Source organism: Glycine max, chromosome 14 (assembly GCF_000004515.6).
Source record: "Glycine max cultivar Williams 82 chromosome 14, Glycine_max_v4.0, whole genome shotgun sequence".
Classification (NCBI taxonomy): domain Eukaryota; kingdom Viridiplantae; phylum Streptophyta; class Magnoliopsida; order Fabales; family Fabaceae; genus Glycine; species Glycine max.
In genome coordinates, this window is record NC_038250.2 from 39,158,335 (window position 1) to 39,172,758 (window position 14,424).

A 14,424-nucleotide genomic window follows, 5' to 3' on the forward strand; every position below is an offset into this window, starting at 1 on the left:
GTAATCGATTACACTTATTTGGTACACTTATTTGGTAATCGATTACCAGTGACTATTTCTGAAAAAAATCAAAAGATGTAACTCTTCAAGAAGGTTTTGACTTTTTCAAATGGGTTTTAAGTTTTTTTAAAAAAGTTATAACTCTTCTGAATGGCCTTCTTGACCAGACATGAAGAGTCTATAAAAACAAGCCTTTGTTTTGCATTTTCAATGAATCTTTCGAACAACAATCTTATGCAATCCTTTATAAGCCTTGAAATCTCTTTGAACTTCTTCTTCTTCTTATTCTTTGTACCAAAAGATTTCAGAAGTTTTCTGGTTTTCTAAACCTTGAAAACTTGTGCTATTCATCCTTTTCATTCTCTTCTCCCTTTGCCAAAAAGAATTCGCCAAGGACTAATTGCCTGAATTCTTTTTGTGTCTCTCTTCTCCCTTTTCCAAAAGAACAAAGGACTAACCGCCTGAATTCTTTTGTGTCTCCCTTCTCCCTTGTCAAAGAATTCAAAATGACACAGTCTGAGAATTCTTTTGATTCTTCCCATTCCCTAATACAAAAGCGTTCAAAGGTTTAACCGCCTGAGAATTCTTTTGTATCCCCATTCACAAAGTATCAAAGGTTTAACAGCCTGAGATCTTTGTCTTAACACATTGGAGGGTACATCCTTTGTGGTACAAGTAGAGGGTACATCTATTTGGGTTTGACTGAGAACAAGAGAGGGTACATCTCTTGTGGATCAGTTCTAGTGGAGGGTACATCCACTAGGTTCAAAGAGAACAAGGGAGGGTGCATCCCTTGTGGATCTTTGCTTGTAAAAGGATTTTTACAAGGTTGAAAGAAATCCCAAGGACCGTAGGTCGCTTGGGGACTGGAGGTAGGCACGGGTTGTTGCCGAACCAGTATAAAAACTCTTGTGTGTTTGTTTCCTTCTTCCCTACTCTTGTGTGTTTGTTTCCTTCTTCCCTACTCTTTTACTTTCCGCTGTGCATTTAATTTTCGCTTTTACTTTCTGTTAAGTTTCTCTTCTACTCCATATTCTCTTAACAACATAAGTAAAAGTATTAAAAGAGTAATTTTTTAATTGGTAAATTTTTGGGAATAATTAATTCAACCCCCCCTTCTTAATTATTCTGAGGCCACTCGATCCAACATGCTGCAGCAGATCTAGACACAATTGGGTTCCTCCCCTGGTTGTTTCTTAAAGGTGACTCACTTCCACCTAAAGAGGGGTCTTCCAAATTCCTAGATCTAGTGAATTTTTACAGGACCAGAGAAAAGATCCAAGGTTAGATAATTGAAAGGACACAACCTAATTGCATTAACTATTTTTTTTTTTTTTGCATAACTAGGGATGCACATAATTGACTAATAGTAAAATATGAAAGATGTAGAAACTTGGATGTCTAGTTTTAATTTGAAGCAAAAGAAATCAAATTCTTCAACAAGTTTAGATCCAATATATTATAGATTTAGAAATAAATATAACAAATAGGTGTAACGATCTTTTAAGAAAGCTACCTTCAAGTGTTGGGAGAACAGTAGAAGCAAATGTGTTTTCTTAAGGAACTATTTATTAATAGCAATATAGAGACAATATTCAGAGTCAACCCTTTTTCTTAGGAATCTTAAGCCTTCACTTGGTGCTTTCCATTTTCCCAGCCCCATTTTCACCACTAACCAATATTGATTGGCTGATTCCCTCATTAATCATAAGTCTGAATCTGCAATAATTTATATGGTTGACTTGCAATTTAATTAAATGAATTGTTTGCACCAAAAAATGAAATTACTTGTATGTTGCATTTGCAATAGCAAAAGGATGTGGAGTTAGCTCACGAAAACCCAATCCTTTATATTGTGCCATCATATGGCTATCATATAAATGACGAAGCTTTATGAAAGGATTCACATCAATCAATATATTTCCAGTGTAACTCTATAAGGAAAATTTGGTATGAGCTCATGTCAAGTATAAAAACATTAAGATACAAGTCTGGAAAGGTGGCATCTAAAATACACACATAAATTTCATTGATATGATACCTTGATCTAAGATAATCCAAGACACTAGGTTCATGTAGATAAGCAAGTTTTGTCATATCATCCACTCCACATAGGGTTGCTTCGGTATCTTTATGATAAACACTAGAATCTTTAACAGCAACTTAAAAATTTCATGACAAAGGCAATGATTCACAATGTTAAAAGGTCAAACTATTCCAAGTTTTGACTTCTGAGTTGACTTAAAAAATTTATATCTAGTGCATCGACCTACAGGATACTGTAAGCACTAAGCTATCCTATCTTTTTTCTACTTCTCTTAAAAATTTCGACCAGTCATTCATGTTTTAAGCAGTCACTCAAAGCAAAATTGATATATTTAAAGGACAAGCAAATGGTGAAGAATGGGATTGAATTTTGATCATTATTATACAAAGAATTCTCACTGTCTTCCCTGAAGTGCGAAGGACTTTGATTTCTTCTCCCTTAACCTTCAATACCTCACCATCTATCTAAGCTATTTGAGAATCCTCCACCCAAACATAGGAACCAATTATAGGATTGGCCATGGCAGTCTACAAAGTAGAGAGTGTCACAAGTTAAACCAATAGAATTTATGTCCTCTCTAACAAAATGTATACATAATCAAGAAACTAGAGAGAAATTCATAAACAAAAGGAAAATGGTAAAATATTGTTCTAAATCCCACACAAGAAATTGAAATATCTCTAAATATATTTGGTTGCTCTCATCTGCTATGGGAATTAAGAGTTTTCAATAGGCAAATTGAATTGGGGAAAACCCTAATTTCTGTGTGTGTGTGTGAGAGAGAGACAGAAAGAAACCCATGTCGATATCCTCATAGTCAATCCAATTTACAATGGCCTTCGTCGCTCAAGCTACCTGATGTAGCTCCATGTAGAGCTTGTAGGCCTTGGATCTTCTTCATCAATGGAGTCCTTTGCTTCTTGAAGATCAATGGCAGTGGAATGGAGAAGAAGGAAAGGTGATTGGAGATGACACTTCAAGGAGAAGATGAGTCAAGAACAAACTCACCACCAAAGGAAGCCATGCATAAGAGCTTGAAGGTAGGAGAAGATGAGTGGAAGGAGAGGGAGAAAGGGGGGCACGAAATTTATGCATCAAATGAGGTATGAACTTTGAAGTGTAATTTCTCAAATGATCAAAGTTGAAAAAATGTACACACAAGGCCACTATTTATAGCCTAAGTGTCACACAAAATTGTAGGAAAATTTGAATTTCTATTCAAATTTCACTTGAATTTGAATTTGTGGAGCCAAATTTGGAGCCAAAATTTCACTAATTATGATTAGTGAATTTCAGCTATGGTTCAGCCCACTAATCCAAGATCAAGTCCAAGATTCTCAACTAAGTGTGCTTAGGTGTCATGAGGCATGTAAAACATGAAAGACATGCACAAAGTGTGACTATATGATGTGGCAATGGGGTGTAGCAAACAAATGCTCATCTCCCCCTTAGGCTGATCCAAAATTTAATTGGATTGGGCTTCTCCCAATTCAATTAAATTTCTCTCCCAACACACACATCAAATAGTGAACTTAATGCATGTGAAATTACAAAACTACCCATAATACAAAAACTAGTCTAGGTGCCCTAAAATACAAGGGCTGAAAAATCCTACATTACTAGGGTACCCTCCCTAGACTATGGAACCCTAAATACAAGGGCCAAAAATAGTGAAACCCCAATCTAATATGTATAAAGATAAGTGGGCTCATACTTAGTCCATGGACCCAAAATCTACCATAAGGCTCATGAGAATCCTAGGGCCTTCTTATGTATCTCTGGTCCAATCTTCTTAGAGTCTTCTATCCAATGCCCTTGGGGGGGGGGGGGGTGGGGGGGTAGGATTGCATCATCGCCGCTCTTGACGATCTGAAGCACGTTGAGAACCATGTCATTGATGTACGGTTTCAGAAGCAGCGACTCTTGAGAAACCAAATTTATCAACTCTACAAACGTGCTTTTGAAGTAGCTTCCTTTGAAGCCATGCAAGAGCGTCAAGACGCCAACCATGACCACGTGGAGGAGCTCGTGGAACATTAAGGGCTTGAAGTCGAGCACCACGATCTGGACGTCGAGGCTGGACAACGACGGCGACGCGAGACAGGCCAGAAACGACGTGTGGAGAACCAAAATGATTTGGGGCAAGGTCGAGGCATATGGGGCCAGCGTGGTCAGTGTGACTGTGTGAAAGCGAGAGAGCTGCATGAGGCAAATAGAAAGCACGAGTAAATAAGCTTTTATATTTGACTTAATGGATTTCAAAGAGGGTTTTTCTAAAATCGTCTTTGAACATTTGCATTTAAAGACAGTTTTTCCAAAATCGTCTTTGAACACTTGCTTTCAAAGATGATTTTTATAAAATAGTTGTCATTTTTTCTTTTATTTATAAATTTACCACCGTATTTTATTCTAAGACGGTTTCAAAACAATCGTCTTAGAATAAACGTCGTAAAATATTAATTTTATAGTAGTGCATTAATCTAATTTTTTGTTACAAATAAAATTATACTTACTATATTATAAAAATAAAACATGTGAGAAAATGATTTGATAAAAATAATTGTAAACGAGGCCATGATAAATTACCATTAACTCCGCTAGGAGACATGTTGCAACTCCACAAGCACCTGAGTAGCCATTCATCGTCTCAACAAGTGTCAAATTAAACCTCCAAATGCAGCATTTTTAGGATTACCAAGCGAACTTTTGTCAGTGTTCAGTTTGTAAGAATTTGGCGCTGGGAGATTCCAACGCACCATTGTCTCACGAGTACTCTTGTTCTTGTGTTGTACTACCTTGTTGATGGTTGATAGAAGATGCCAGATTTGACTCAAGATGTGCCAATCCTCCCACATGCATTGTTGAAGATCTAAGCATTAGGAGCTTTCCAAAGAATCCAGCAAGTTACTAAAAATAAACTACCATCAGTTCTTAGCCAAGCTAAGCTATCATCACGCACTCAACACATTACTATTATTAAAAAAGAATAAATAATATTTTAATGGACTTAATATTTAAAAAATCTTCTCAATTAAAAATATAATTAATTATCATTTTTAACTTTAACATAATTATATTTAATATGCTATTAAATATTTTTATAATAAATTTTAGTAATGTATATATATATATATATATTTTATATAAATACTAAATAAGTATAAAAATTAAATAATTTAATCAAATCCGTGTAATTACATGTCTAAAATCTAGTAGAAGCCCGTCTCCTTTCCCAACATCAAATGATAAATATAAATAAATTATTATATTAAGGTTGCATTAAAAAACCACTTTCTAATACATGTCAGCTGATTAATAAGTATGATTTATTGAATAATGAAAAATAAATAACTAAAGAAAATGTCCATATTGCCCCTAATTTACGTTGGAAAAAGTTCACCAAAATTTTCATTCTTATTATAAAATAATTTACATGATTTTATGTTCAAAATGTTTTAATTAAGAAACATTTAAAATATTTTATTAACTATTTTTAATTTTAATGACCTAAACATAAATATTAAATAATTTTTGTTTGTATAATCTTTTTTAATGACTCGGGAGTTTGAGAGGAGTCGTTAGTCCTATTAAATTTTTTTCAAAACCATATTATTTTTTTGTTTATTTCATATTTTTATTCCACGACATCAAACTTCCCGTGGATTGGTTTGGAAAATACCGTAGAGGCAAGATCCCTGTTGTCAACGGACTTTTGACCAGAACAAAATATGACGACGCAGAACGCACAAACTCAACGCAGACAAAAAATGACGCATTTTATTAATGTTTAAACTTTAAACCTGTAGTGGGATCCACCACTCACATGAATTTTCTTTGTCTCATCGTCCCCCATTCACACACCAAAACATACACACTTTGCCCTCCATTTTCCTCTCTCTCTGTATCTGTAAAATAAAAACCCCAACTTTCCTCAAATTTTAACTTTCTAATGCAAAACCAAAGCTAACCCACTTGGCGTAGTAGTAACTGCCGCTTCCATACTCCTTTCCTCGAATCTTCCTCTCTTCATATTTGTCATTGGCTTGGTCCTCTTCTTCTTCTTCTTTCTCTCTTTCATCTTCCACCGCAACCAGTTTCAGTGTTTTCAGTTTCCAAGTTCGTGCTCTCTCCGCTTTCTTTGTTTTTTCAGTTTGACTTTCGCTCGCTGTGTTACTACTCCTCCGTATACCAAACGCGCCCTTGCTTATATGTGTCGTTACTTCTTTTTGTGCTTTACCCTTGTTTGGTCGAAATCTGGGAGTTTAATCAATATGTTAGTTAATTTCAACGAGTTTGGTTTTCGAACTTTTTTTTTAAAATAAATATATTTTTTAAAAATAAATGATTTGGGTGTTTGTTTTTTAATGGAATTTTCCCCTTTTTGACTATTGTACATACATGCACTCTCGAGAAGTATATTTTTGTGTTTCACATATTTTTTTAATATTATAAATTTGAATTAATTTCACCGGTTTATTGTGGGTTTTGTTTGAGAAATGGAGTATCTAATTATCAACGTCTCTTTCTTATTTCAGGATTAGGGAGTTTGTGGTGCATGAAGGAAGCATTCAGTGAGATTTAAGAGGCTGGTTTTTTCTGCATTGTGTTTGAATTGAAGGGTACAAGTATGAGTACTACACCACAAGAGAAGTTTGTTAGGTTAGTTTGATGATGATGCGTGCCTTGTTTTTACTCAATGATTTTATGTTGCTGGCTATGGCAATTTTGGAAGCATTCTATTTTTTGATTCGTGGCATGTTTTTCATGCTTGCCGTTGAGGCTAAGAGCCAAAAAATCTCGTTACCATTTCTCCAAATCAAAGTGTTTTGAAAATTTCAAATTGTTAACCCTTCAAGTTATAGAAGTTTTATTCCTTAATCAGCATTACTAAGGAGAACATGTTTTAGGAGGAATATCGGAAACACAAACTAAGTTTGTATTACCATTATTTATCATTTGATATTTGTATGATGTTTCAGGTTTCAGGATTGGAATTCAGAGAAGGGTTCTGAGAGTAATTATCCTGCAATTAAAATAACACACTCGGAGAGATTTAGAACTACATTAAGTTCAGTTTCTGAGAAGTTTCAAAATGGATTGGAATCTGGTTCTGAGAGGATGAAGAGATTTAGAACATCATTCAAATCTTTTCCCTATGGTAGTGTTCTTTCTAGAAGCTTTAGTTCTAGAAAGAAAATCCTTGATCCTCAGGGTCCGTTCCTTCAAAAGTGGAACAAGATTTTTGTATTATTATGTGTCATTGCTGTATCGCTGGATCCTTTGTTCTTTTATGTCCCGGTTATTGAGGATGCGAAGAAATGTCTTTCACTGGACAGCAAGATGGAGATTACAGCAACTGTCTTGAGATCTTTCTCTGATGCTCTTTATATAATCCACATGATTTTCCAATTTCGTACTGGATTCATTGCTCCCTCTTCTCGTGTATTTGGAAGAGGTGTTTTGGTTGAAGATTCTTGGGCAATAGCTAGGCGGTATCTATCATCATATTTCATAATTGACATTCTTGCTGTTCTTCCCCTCCCACAGGTAGGGATACTTCCGTCTTGTGTAGGGCCATCTAATATCTTAGTGGTTTTTATTCAATGTTGCATTGTGGGGGTTCATTTGTGATCTTATTGACTCAAGGCTTGCTATAATATTGCTAGGTGGTGATTCTAGTTATCATTCCAGAGATGAGTGGTTTTAAATCACTTAATACAAAGAACTTGCTGAAATTTGTTGTTTTCCTCCAATATGTGCCTCGTCTATTGCGAATAATTCCATTATATAATGAAGTTACAAGGACCTCTGGCATTCTCACTGAAACTGCTTGGGCTGGAGCTGCATTTAATCTCTTTCTTTACATGCTTGCAAGTCATGTAAGTTGATGCTTATATACTTTCTTATATACATTTGAAGATTGGACAAGACTAGTCTAGGCTAGATTCTGATTGGAACAATAAAGAATGGAGGTTACAGAATAGAGATGTTTCAAGAGAGTCCTAGACTTGGAAATGACCATCTCCATTCAATAACTCTAGACAATTCTTCCTATCTCTCCCAAGCCCTCTTACATTTATTCCACTCTTTTCCAATACAATCCTCTCTTGCCTGCTGCCACATGTCTAGGTAATTACAAGATTTCTAACCTCTCCCGCTCCAGTGGCAATCCAATGTTTTAATTGATTTCCTTTCCCTTGGTGAGAGGTGGGTATGCTGCTTTTCCATGGGAAATTTGGATTTTATCTTTTAATGTGGTAGTAACTTCCTTTACTACCCCACTATTTCCTCTTATCATTTGAATTTTAAAAAAATTCTCAGAATTATTAAATTCTAATCAAACATGTTTGTGAATTTGCTTTCATTAAAGGTTTCCGGTTGGGTTTTTGTGCCCTTTGTATTCTTAAAAGAATGTAACATTTTGGTCATAGTAATCCTGGAAATGTAAAAGTATACCTTGAAGCCAACATCCCCTAGTAGAGATGCAACTTGAAAGGTTACTAACTTGGATCTGGTAATTTGCTTAGCAATGGTAAGTTTCCTAGTTGTGTTTGAGAATGTGAATAAATTCTTTGCACCCTTATCTGTATGTCAAATTATCAGTTTTGTGTCAGCAAGTTGTTTATGATCACATATGGATCATGTATACTTTAAAAGAAGTTGTGCTTGTGTGGGCACTTGTGTCAGATATGAGACAGACTTCAAAATTTTTCTAGTAATATTCATGTTGTGGCCTGTTTATGTTCATGCTTCTTAAGTCTCCATGTATATTGTAGTTTCCACGCATCACTTTGTTTTAGTTCCTATTATTAGTTCCTAGTGTTGTATGTTTAAATCTGATACATTAATGTTGCATTTTTTGTTTACAAAAATTATTAGTTCCTATCAATGGTGCATTTTTATTTGCAAAATTATAGTTATAATATTAATGAAAGTTCAAAATTATGTCGTCTGCATTCGTTTCTGATTGCTGAGTTAATTTTTTCTTTTAGGTTGTTGGTGCCTTTTGGTACTTGTTTTCTATAGAACGAGAAACCACATGTTGGCAAGAAGCCTGTCAACGTAATACTACAGTGTGTAACAAGGCTGATATGTATTGTAATGATTATTTGGGTGGGTTGAGCAAAATTTCAGCATTCCTGAGTACTTCTTGCCCAATACAGAACGAAGATAAAAAGCTCTTTGATTTTGGAATTTTTCTTGATGCCCTTCAATCTGGTGTTGTGGAGTCAAGAGATTTTCCACAAAAATTCTTTTACTGCTTTTGGTGGGGCCTAAAAAATTTGAGGTGCACTTCCTTGATTCTTTTTTAGTATGATATAATATCAATTTAGATTTGAAGGTAAATTGTATTATGTTGCAATATGTTTATGATTTTGGTGGCTGCTTTATGAGGTCTGATGTGCAATAAGAGTATTTTGCGAACTGTGGCTCTGTGGATTCTGTTGTCTGCATGCTCAACATAGAAACATTTATGATCATTCCCTATTATGCTGGATGGCTTGTTAGGTTTAAAAGTTCTCTTCCTTTCGAAGTACATGCAAGCTCAGGTCCATGTGATTTTCTGTGCAAGAAGTGATTGGGAACATAATATTTGTAGATAAATAGATTAAAAAAGTTAATTTGTCATGTCTCATTTTTTATTGACAAAGAATAGATAATCAATTACATCAAATCATGTATATGTTAGATATAATCTGGTTTAATTTGAAGACTGGAAAATGATTTTCACATCAGTTTTGTTTCTGTTTAATGGCTCAATGAAAATGCAGCCTTGGGTGGGGATTCTCAGCCAGCATGATTTTATCTTTTTTAAATTTTAAAGTTGAGCATAATCACCATATTATTACTGAAGTTATCATCTAATATTCTGTAATTATTCCTCCATTGGGAGCTGGATGCTTTTATTGCAGTTCTCTTGGTCAGAACCTGGCAACAAGTACCTATGTTTGGGAAATCAGTTTTGCAGTTTTCATTTCTGTATCTGGTTTGGTATTATTTTCATTCCTCATTGGAAATATGCAGGTTAGTACCAAATATCTATGGATATTATTGCAATCATGCAATGGGGCTTTCAAGCACTGTTTATTGATTTAGGATTTTGTAGTACATTGATTGCCATTGCTACATTTACCCTTGATAATCTGTCCCAAATTTTCTCTGATTTTTTGCCCCAATACTATTCTTGTATAAGAGTCAACAAGTTTTTATATCTTGCTAGTTGAATTAAGATATCCACATTTTGAGATTTCCTTGGAAATCAACTGTCAAACTAACTTTTCTTATCAATCTTTTAATAATACCCATTTTTTTTTGTCCCCTTAGCTTTATCTTAACATTTCTTCAATCCTTATTATGGTGATTCTGGAGTTAAACAGTTTTATGTATGGTCATCGGGTCTGTCTCTTTATAACATACTATCATAAGTAAAATAAATAAATTATGACCAATGTTACAACCAGCAATAAAAGTTAGTGTATGAGTTTAGTAGAGATAAAAATTAGTTTGATTAATAACGAGTTATACTTACAAAAGGAGGAAATAAGGAGGGAGTAGTAGAGAAAGAGTTGCGATAAGTTTTGATTTGCCAAGCAAAACACAATTTATTAATTAGAAACCTGAGTCATTCTGTTATGAGGTTATATTCTTCAAGGTTATCACCAATTATACTTGGTTTGAAACAGACATATTTGCAGTCAACAACCACTAGATTGGAGGAGATGAGAGTAAAAAGGAGGGATGCAGAACAGTGGATGTCTCATCGATTGCTTCCAGATGGCCTGCGAGAGCGAATCAGACGATATGAACAGTACAGATGGCAAGAAACCAGAGGTGTAGATGAAGACAATTTGATTCGTAATCTTCCCAAGGATTTAAGAAGGGACATAAAGCGTCATCTTTGTTTGGCTTTGCTGATGAGAGTAAAGTCCCCCTGCCCCCTTAATGGATTTATTTTACCTTGGGCCTGATCTTTATTCCTTTTCATCTGTTTCATCATGGGCATATTTTGAACCACCTGTGCATAGTGATTGTGAATTTCTTGTTTATGTTGAATATCTCTTTTCAAAATGTGTAGAAAGTCAAAAAATTGAAATTTACTTCTGCTGCTAGTTTAGCATGCCTATCTTGTTATTGGTGAGCACTTAATTGAAATTTCCATTGATTTGGAAGATATAGTTTTGCCTAAAATAACAAAAATGCTGATTTTGAAAAATCAATATCTTCTGGACTTCTGCTTTAGATAATTGTGTAATATAATTCTGGTGGTAAAGCATATAGCAATATGCAAATCTTTTCTTTGTTTGAACATGTGTTTTACATTTGAACACTTAGAAGTGTTGATGTGCTTGTTTTAATTAGTACTTTCAAAATGTTAGTCTTCATTTTGGTAATTTATTATTAATAATATGTAGTGTGACTATTGTTCCAAAACTAGTTTCCATCCTTCTGGATTTCTCAATTGTGTTGTGATTTTAATGACATTGCTATTGGAAAAATCAAAAGCTATTGCCAATTTTCAGTTTAATTTTAGTAAAAACCAACCAAATCTTCTCTTGTACGGACTTCAGGTGCCAATGTTTGAGAAAATGGACGAACAACTTCTGGATGCAATGTGCGACCTTCTCAAGCCAGTGCTTTACACAGAAGAAAGCTACATTGTCCGGGAGGGAGATCCGGTTGATGAGATGCTCTTCATAATGCGTGGCAAGCTATTGACCATGACAACTAACGGTGGAAGAACCGGCTTCTTCAACTCTGAGTACCTCAAGGCTGGTGACTTCTGTGGAGAGGAGCTTCTCACGTGGGCTTTGGATCCTCATTCCTCACCCAACCTTCCTACCTCAACCAGGACTGTCCAAACCCTTTCAGAAGTGGAAGCCTTTGCCCTGAAAGCCGATGACTTGAAGTTTGTGGCATCACAGTTTCGGCGCCTTCACAGTAAGCAGCTACGCCACACTTTCAGGTTCTACTCGCAACAGTGGCGCACATGGGCTGCATGTTTCATTCAAGCAGCATGGCGGCGCTATAGTAAAAGGAAGCTTGAAGAGTCCCTCGTCGAAGAGGAGAATAGGCTGCAAGATGCATTGGCTAAAGCAGGTGGTAGCTCACCTAGCCTTGGTGCCACAATATACGCTTCAAGGTTTGCTGCTAATGCACTCAGATTGTTACGTCGCAATGGTACAAAGAAGGGTAGGGTGCCAGAGAGATTACCACCCATGCTGCCTCAGAAGCCTGCAGAACCTGATTTTACTGCTGATGAGGAATAGAGGGTGTGATTGAGAAAGAAAAATGAACATAGAATGATATTTTGGTAGAATTGTATAATATATGGGGTCCATAAATTGCGAGGCAACTTGTATATATTAATATAAATATCTTGTTATTGAATGCGTTTTAATATATTTTTTTGCTTTCTATTTTTGTCCATAGTATTTGATTTGTTGAGTCATGAAGACTTATCACTGGAGTCTATAGGTTATGTATATATCGAGGAAGTTCTTTAACACGACTTTCTTTTAATGGGGAAGCATGGAGATAAACAGAGCATCTATATTAATCTTTAGGACACTTTTTGGTTATTTATGTTTTAATGTTTTTTCGTTTTGATCCTTTATGGTTTAAAAAGGGTTATTTTTATTTTATTTAAAAAACTATAAACCACTTCAAAGCAAGCCAGAAGAAGATGGTCAATGGTTTCTCCGGTTGTTCCTTTTCCTCCTATTTCGGTTCCAGTTGAGGGCGGAAACCCAAGTCGCGGTATAAGCATTTGGTCTCACCTAAGCAAATTGTGCCAATGGAGACAACCTCACGTGACATGCCATCTTCCGGACTCATTTCCACGAGCCTCCATTGTGGTGTGGAACATAGTCATCATCAACTTCAGGGTTTTACTTTATGCACCATTTGCTGATACATCCCGTGCAAGATAGACAATTTTCATAAAGCTGACACGGATTGTGAATCCATAAAGTTATTATGGATTGTGAATCCGTAAACCCAATACGTTATGGATTACCAATTCGTAAGTGATCCATATCATTTTTTTAACTTTTTCAAAAATAGATTTTATGAATTAAGTTAAAATTGTTGACCAATGCAGGAATCGGACATGTGACTTTTAGTTATTAGTACGATAATCTAATAAACTAAACTAATATGTTAATTATGTTATAAAATAATTAATATCACTATATATAATACTAAAATTTTTAATGTATATTTAATGTACAAATAAATTTACATAATAAATTATGTGACAATTAATTTTGATATAATAATTAATTTGTTTGCATATATAAATTGTAAATAAAAATTATATGTTTAATAAAAATTTATACATGTAAAAAAATATATTATTAGATCAAAATTAATCATAACCAAAAATCACATTAATAGATTTATGTTAATAATATATTTTTAACATATATAAATTTTTATTAAATCTGATTTTTATTTGGAATTTATATATGTAAATAAATAAATTATTATATCAAAATTAATCGTCTAATAATTTATTAGAAAGTTATAGGTCTAATTTGTGCATGAACATTAATTTTAATTCATATAACATATTTTCAATTTTTTTTTAAATCGTATGAATCACTTCCGGATTCATAATAGACTTACCAATTCATAATCCATAAATCAAAACCCTCAACTTCAACGACATGTCGTTGGAAGCCCTCCAATTGTATGTTGAAATGAAGTCCACCTCGACACCCCTTCTGATTGCTACACGTTCTCTTCCACCCTCTAGGCCTGTGCCCTAACCCAAAACCTCATGGCTGGTAAGGCCCTTCATTCCCATTTTATTCGCTCCAATCCAATTCTCGAATCATATACAACTCCCTCTAGAACATGTACTCCGCCTGCTTGCCCCCCTCCACTACTCAATTCCAACACTACATCTTAAAGTGAAACGTTGTCGCTTGGAACACCTAGATTTCATGGTTTGTTAAAACCAACAGACACCTTCATGCACGTCGTGCCTTTGCCACCCTCATCAAAACCTCTACCACTCCAACGCCTATTACTTTCGTCAATGTCTTCTCCGCTGTCCCTGAGAGTAGTAGCGCTCGATCTCTTGCCAAGAGAATTTCTTCACCGTCTTGGTTCTGACACGCCCCATTGTGGTAATGTTGTTATTGCCGCTTCGGTTCTCTTTCTCTATCTTTTTTAGTGGTTTATAATTTTTAAAACAATATATAGATAGCAGTGAATTTTTGCTGTCACTATATTTCTTTTGGTGGATTTCACGGTCATTATATGAAATTAATTATTTCAAGATTAGAAGTTAATGAAATACTAACTTTATTAATGAAAAATTGAGAAAAAGATTATAACAAAATCTTTCGAAAACATTGATGATAAAAATG

General features: G+C 34.8%; 1 protein-coding gene across 1 annotated transcript; it reads left to right on the forward strand.

Moving 5' to 3' along the window:
- The first annotated feature begins 5,887 nt into the window (after positions 1-5,887).
- On the forward strand, positions 5,888-12,436 carry LOC100801032 (cyclic nucleotide-gated ion channel 1). Its single transcript, XM_003544080.5, has 8 exons — positions 5,888-6,163; positions 6,583-6,706; positions 7,027-7,594; positions 7,714-7,926; positions 9,040-9,335; positions 9,961-10,072; positions 10,732-10,968; positions 11,617-12,436. Exons 2-8 carry the CDS (start codon positions 6,675-6,677, stop codon positions 12,313-12,315), a joined length of 2,157 nt encoding a protein of 718 aa, XP_003544128.1. The 5' UTR covers positions 5,888-6,163; positions 6,583-6,674; the 3' UTR covers positions 12,316-12,436.
- The last annotated feature ends 1,988 nt before the right edge of the window (positions 12,437-14,424 follow it).